The following is a 7,190-nucleotide window of genomic DNA, read 5'->3' on the forward strand; positions in this document are numbered from 1 at the left end:
CTCCCTCCATGGGATTCTCCAGGCAAGAGTACTGGAGTGGGGTGCCATTTCCTTCTCCAGGGGATATTCCCGACCCAGGGATCGAACCTGGGTCTCCTGAATTCCAGGCAGACGCTTTAATCTCTGATCCACCAGGGAAGTCATATATATATATATATATATAAAAAACTGAATAACTGAATCACTTTGCTATACATGTGAAACTAACATTATACATCAACTATAATTTTTTTAAAAAAACTAAATTTTTTAGATAAAAGATTTTGGAATTAGGTGTATGGTAAAATATGATTTAAAAAACACAATATATAACTAACACTGATTTCATAATTTCTTAGAAATATTAGTATACCTTTACATCCTCATACCAGCAACTGGGGCTTCCCTAGTAGCTCAGTTGATAAAGAATCCACCTTGAGAGCAGGAGACCTGGGTTTGATCCCTGGGTCGGGATCCCTAGAGAAGCGAATGGCAGCCCACCACAGCACTCTTCCCCAGAGCACGGACAGAGGACCTGACGGGCTGCAGACCATGGGATCGCAGAGTCAGACACAACTGAACGACTTTCCTTTTCCTACCAGCAGTTATCAACCAGTCTGCCACCTTTAACAATCAAAGCATTTGACAGATATTTCTCTAGTATCCATTATACAAGAGACTTCTAGGAAGATGGAAAGTTTGCATAAATAATAATAATAATAGCAAGTGGCATGTGCTCTCAGCATGTTAACATGCAGTCTTCTGGATTTTGAGGGAAAAGAAAGTACTTTTAGTTGAGTTGCTTCATGGCAGAAGTGATATTTGAGCTGAGTTTGGAAGATAAGTAGAAAGGAAGACAGAATTCTCTAGAAACTCTCCAATATAGATCACATGTACCATGTACAGACATGCCATCTTGAGCAATTCAGATCATGTAAAAGGTCGTAAGCAGCTCAAGATAGGAAAGTAAATCATGGAAGGCCAAAGATAATCAGGCTAACAAGTCTGTGTTTGAGGAAAAACCCACTGAAGGATTTGGAGAGGAGCAGAGTTAGATTTAGCAAGAGGGTATTGCAACCCACTCCAGTATTCTTGCCTGGAGAAACCCCATGAATGGAGGAGCCTGGTGGGCTACAGTCCAAAGGGTCACAAAGAGTTGGACATGACTGAGTGATTAAGCACAGCACAGAGTTAGATTTTAGTCATTCATTCAAAAATATTTCTTGAGCCCCTGTTAGGTGTCATACATTTTTTCTGTATGGATACAACAATGAATGAAAAAGATGCAGAAAAACAACTACTGCCCTCATTCCAATCTGGGGACACAGACGAGAAACTAAATAAGTAAATGACACAGTGTATTTGAAGGTTAAATGCTACAGATAGACAATCATAAGTAACGCAGAGAAGTAATTAAAAATAGGTTAGTTAGGGTGATACCCGAGGTGAGGTTTGAGCAAGGATTTGAATTAGGTGAGGGCAAAAACCACACATATATCTGGAAGAACAGAATCCCAGCTGGAGGGGAGGCGGCTAATGAAAAGACATTAAAGATCAAGCAAAGCAGGCTGTGTGAGTGAGCGGGAGGACAGAAGACGGTAAGGAGGGTCCCACATCACCTGGAGCCTGCAGACAGTCACAGGGACTTGGAATTTAGGAATATTCATCTACGAAGACTGGGCAGAACGGACTGCAGGAGGGCAAGAATTAGAAGTAGAAGCAACAGGCAAAAACCTCTTTGTCAGGTGAAAATGTTTGAAACCATTCGTTCGTTCATGTTAATTAGGCACATACGCTAGATATTAATCCCAGGATTGAAATTGAGATGGACAAGCCTTGGCTACATGAAGCTGACCCTCTCAAAGACTGACGACAGCATGAACAGAAATGTCCAACTGGTTGACGATAAAAACCTATAGAAATCTAAATTTTATTATGAATCCAAAAAAACCTAGTATTATCAAAGAGAATGTATCAAATGGTCAAATCATACAAACAGTCCTTAGTTCACATTCTAAGTCAATTCCTTAAAATACTGACCAATATTCTTTCCACTCATAAGATAACTTTTGATAAGAATGACTGGCCATTCTACGTCAAAAAAAAAAAAAAAATCATTTAAAATACCCAAGTAGTGAAGAAATGCTAAATCTTTGAGGCTTATCATTCCACCGATTATGATGGATCACAGAATACAGACTCTAAGTATAATTAATTCAAATACAAGCACTTATGAATAGATTAATTTAGCAAGCATGAAGGAAGCAAAGACCAGTCCAAAATTACCAAGTTTGTCTGTAACCCAGACAACAGCATTTTGCAAACAAATTGCTGATGCACGAAGATATTATCACTGGTGACTGGATGACTGGCTTTAGTACCTTAAATGATAAAACCGCTGTCACAGAGGACAGATAGGAACTAGACTCTGCTGTCAAACTGTCATGGAATTATTAAATATGGAAGGGAAAAATGACCCAAACAGTATGTAATGAGCTCCCTTTTCATTCTTTCGCTACAAAAGCACATCTGTGAATTGTTAATGACTCTGAAATGGATGAACCAAATTGATGAGAAAGAAAAACATCTCTCAGGGATAGGGAAAAGGAAAATGAACACACAGAATGTTTATAAAATATAATCTAAAACACAAGGGCTGGTGAAAGTACTGTGATACACTACGGAGCAATGTGCAAAGTCTAAGCTGTTATTTCTTCCTGTTTTCATTGTTTTTATGTTTTTTAATGTAGATCATTAATCTCATTAAACATAGAGAAACACCGAGATCTATTCACAAATACCCCATATCTGTGGCGTTCTTGAGGTGGTTCTGCCATCCTAGTCTGGGAACTGCTACCCTGCTGGATGAGTTTCCTTTTTCCCCTAGATGTGCCCTCTGGGCTGGTGTGTCACCTGATTCAGTATCTCAGCTCACAGAGATTCCGTACTGAGTTCTGGCGATTGACTTTTCCATGGCTAGAGCCCTTGTTCTACAAAGACTTATTTGCCCTGGAATGCCCAGGAATCCCAGTCATGGAATTCCTCAAGCACAGGTATACACTGATCTTTGTACCTCAGTGTCTGGTGTTGTAGAAGCCTTCAACAACCCTGAGCTGAGCTGAATGACAATCAAGGAAGCTCATACAAGAGGGATTTCAGACGGGAGCAGCCACGTGAAACAAAATGATCATGTTGTCTATCCATACAACAGATCCACCATTCAATCTGGTCATAGTTAATCATTCTGAGGCCATCTGTCTTCAGAAATCTCAGGGCTGAAGAACTTTTGATTTGTGCTTTAACTTATAAGAAAGAAACTACTGAATCAATAGGAGACTACAATTATTCATTGGTTTAAGGACAGTCACCAGTCTGAAAATCATCAATAATCTGCTTGTCCTCAGGGTGGAATCAGTCGACTGTATCACGAAGGTAGTATGGCAGTAAGAAGGAAGAAAGACCAATATTGGTAAATAGGGAATTCTACCATCCCAGAAAGGGAAATCTCCTTTAATACTCAGGGCCTCTGAGTCAGAGGGAGTGCTCAGAATACCACTGCACGCAGAGGACTTATATGACATAAATATACTTTCCAAGCAAGAGTGAGGGCCATTGGCCCATGATTTGACTCTTTCACACAAAAAAAACAAGGAAAGGAAAAGGAGAAGCCATTAAAGGAAAAATTAAGCAGTATATAACAGATGTAGTTTCACTAGCAATACACTGTGTGGAATCCAGAATGTAGTATTGTTAATTTCCACAAATAATATCATTTTAATATATTACTACTCACTAAAAATCCTCAAATTTAAATACACTTCAGTCTTAAAAATATAACACACTCGATCTCGCCACTCACACATGTCCATGACAAATTCATTCTTATAACTAGTCTATAGAGTCCAAAGGCTGTGTTATAACATTTTAGTCACATATTCTCCATGATTAAAACAGTAAAAAGAAATCAACTTCATTTTTAACCCCCACAAAAAAAAGTGTTCACCAGAAGGTTATCATAAAAAGCAGGTGAATGGAAAAAACAATCAATTGGTTTCCCAATTTCCAGACTAGTGCACGGCTTAATGGTACAATGAAACCCTCTACCTCCACCCCCAAGCCCTGAAGATTATGTGATACAAAACATCGGTGCCTTTAACCAGCTTCTCTTTCAGTATTTTCTATTCCACATCACCCTACACAGTTGGCTAAATGACTAAGCAACAAGGTCAATCAAATGCAATACTTTTCTCCATTCAAATATAATGGAAATTTTGACCATTCCACATTCTAAAGAGCAAATACATTCTCACTCTGACAACCACATTCCATTGGCTTTTCCTGAAAGCCAAGCGTGACAGATGCTTTGGCTGTAATTGCCAATCAGCCTTTCCATGGCAGCTGAAAACACAATACATCACTTTGATCTCCTTTGCTCTAAACACATCCACAATCAAGAAACCTGAACAAGGAATAAGAAATTGGCATCATTTCTAGAAGCTGTCACTCCACAGCATTTAAATACTATAAGGTGTAGTTTGCTCATATTTTTATTTTCCTGTTTCAGAGACACTTTGTTGAGGATCTGAACAAAAAACACCTACAATTAAACATTACTATATATATATATATATATATATGTCAAAAAACACACTTCATTACCATGTACAAAATCTCAATACAAGCACATTTAGACACCGCCACTGCCACTTCCTCCTCCAGTTACCCACCTGAGGAATAAAACAAGAATGCTCATCTGATTTAGAAACAGTACTCAAAAGAGCTGAACTCACATTTTGCAGGCAGGTCATAGCCACACGTGATCTTTGCATGTCCAGTTTCACAGCCGTTCAGGTTACGACATTCAGCGAGCAGACAGGGCCCAGCTGCTCTGTGAATACAGCCATCCACTGCAGGAGAGAGAAAAAAGTTAGCCCATGTTTGCTGTTTTGGAAACAAAGGCACCACCTGGAACAGGGAAAGCCAAGGAACTCAAGTTTTTCCTCTTAGAAATCCCCACACCCCTGGGGGAAGGAAACCCACGGTGTTCAGTGCCTTAAACACCATTTTCTCCTCTCTCCAATTCTCTCTCTGTGCCTCCAGTTCGTGTGGTCGGCAGAAGGAGCAGGGTTCAGGAAACGGCAATGCAGTTTAACGTTAAACAACAGGATCCTTAGCTGGTACTGCAGCCTGGATTTGTAGTCTATTCCAGCTTCAATTGGAAATACTCCCACTATGTCCATTTCAAGCTATCAACTCCATGTCACCTAAACACAGGATTGCGAAGAAATGCTACTGATTCTGTCTCCAAGGTGGTAAGTGCTGCCTCCAGTACACCAGAGGTCATAGAAGAAAAAAGGTCAAGAAGCAAGAGAATAAAAGGCACTTGGGAACATTTGCCATCATGGCAAAACTGAGACAGTAAAGCTGTGGAAGAAGGACCCAGACCTCTAAGTTCCTTCCCCTCTCAACGGTACGCACAGATACAGTAGGTATCTGCAAGGTATCTAGGGGTTAGATGGTGGGCAAGAGTGGCTCACGTCTGGAAAAGTGCCTAGAAGAGCGGCCCTCACTCTCTTGACATGGAAAGGAGAACCTCCACAAGCTCCTGCTCCAGTTCTGCTCGCCGAAGAGGCCCTGCTCCTCCCCAAGCCCGGGTCTCACCAGCTTTCTGAATCTCACCTCGCCCCGCTTCATCGCTGCCCTTCACAACGAGAATGACCTTTTGAAAACACACACCTGATGCCACTGGAAATTAAAGCTTCATTTGACTAGATTAGGGGCGAGCAACGTAGGTAGGGGGCTAAGACCAACACACATAATCTAGTTGTTAGTGAGTGAGTTCCTTGGACAGAAAGGAAATGCAAGACTGAAATGAAGGGTTACGAGAATGAAAGAGAGAGAGTACTAGTAATCTGGGCTGTGAAAATCGACCAAGATATTAGTGGTCCGATAATAACTGAAGAAGGAAATGGCAACCTACTCCAGTATTCTTTCTTGGAAAATTCCATTTCCAAGGGAGCCTGGAGGGCTACAGTCATGGGGTCACAAAGAGTTGGATACGACCGAGCTACTGAGCACACAAGTGTGATAGTTCATAGTCCACCATACCATGTAACTGATCATTGTTTACTATTATCATTATTTTGAGAGGAAACTAGATATTGAATGGGAAATTTTTCACTGAGGGGCATGTAACTTGTCTAAACGACTAAGTGGCTTTTGCTACCACTGACTGAAAAGGAAACGTTTTGGCTGAACAAGTCTCTTAGGGAAACAAGCTCATCTGGGCTTTCCTGCATCACTGATTGCAGACCTATAAAATCTGAGAATAAACCTGAACCTCAAAGACCGTCATAGCAAAATGAACTCTATACTACAGTGTTTCAGTAAACCTAGCTGAAATTCATATTCTACCTTTACCAGCCATATGCTGCTCAAGCCCGTTTCTTTAGCAATCAGTGTCAAGAATGGCTGTACCTAACAGAGTTATGCATGGAATTTGAATAATATAACATTATATGCCTTGTTAATGGTAGTAAATAATATTATCTTAAACTCCTTAGGTGGAATATTTGTGTAAATTTTTAAATAACTAGTATTCTTATGTAAAAAAAGAAAAATATAGAGAAGCAAGAAGACTACGCATACTACTATTTACCCTCCCACCTAGAGAACTCTTCAGCAGTCTGATATTTGTTGCTCTTTCACTGGTTACTCACACACACTCACATATATAATTTTTCTCTTACAAAAAAAAAAAGAAAAAGCTCGTAAGTTTTGTTCACTCTTTCACATAGCAATTTTACTTTGTGAACTATTATATAGTTGTTAAAAAGAACAGGTCAACTTGATATGCAAGTTCAGTTCAGTCACTCAGTCGTGTCCGACTCTTTGAGACCCCATTAATCACAGCATGATGGACCAAACTCACGTCCATCAAGTTGGTGATGCCATCCAGCCATCTCATCCTCTGTCATCCCCTTCTCCTCCTGCCCCCAATCCCTCCCAGCATCAGGGTCTTTTCCAGTGAGTCAACTCTTGGCATCAGGTGGCCAAAGTATTGGAGTTTCAGCTTTAGAATCAGTCCTTCCAATGAACACCCAGGACTGATCTCCTTCAGAATGGACTGGTTGGATCTCCTTGCAGTCCCAGGGACTCTCAAGAGTCTTCTCCAACACCACAGTTCAAAAGCATCAATTCTTCGGTGCTCA

General features: G+C 40.4%; 1 protein-coding gene across 1 annotated transcript in view; it reads right to left on the bottom strand.

Annotated features, from left to right (window-relative positions):
• MACROD2 (MACRO domain containing 2) overlaps positions 1-7,190 on the bottom strand; it is a 2,254,506-nt gene that overhangs the window by 1,483,654 nt on the left and 763,662 nt on the right. The window contains exon 4 of the mRNA XM_010844154.1: positions 4,770-4,886. Within this exon, the coding sequence (XP_010842456.1) occupies positions 4,770-4,886 (117 nt within the window). The remainder of the gene's footprint in view (positions 1-4,769; positions 4,887-7,190) is intronic.

Source organism: Bison bison, unplaced genomic scaffold (assembly GCF_000754665.1).
Source record: "Bison bison bison isolate TAMUID 2011002044 unplaced genomic scaffold, Bison_UMD1.0 scf7180017864196, whole genome shotgun sequence".
In the NCBI taxonomy this organism is placed as follows: domain Eukaryota; kingdom Metazoa; phylum Chordata; class Mammalia; order Artiodactyla; family Bovidae; genus Bison; species Bison bison.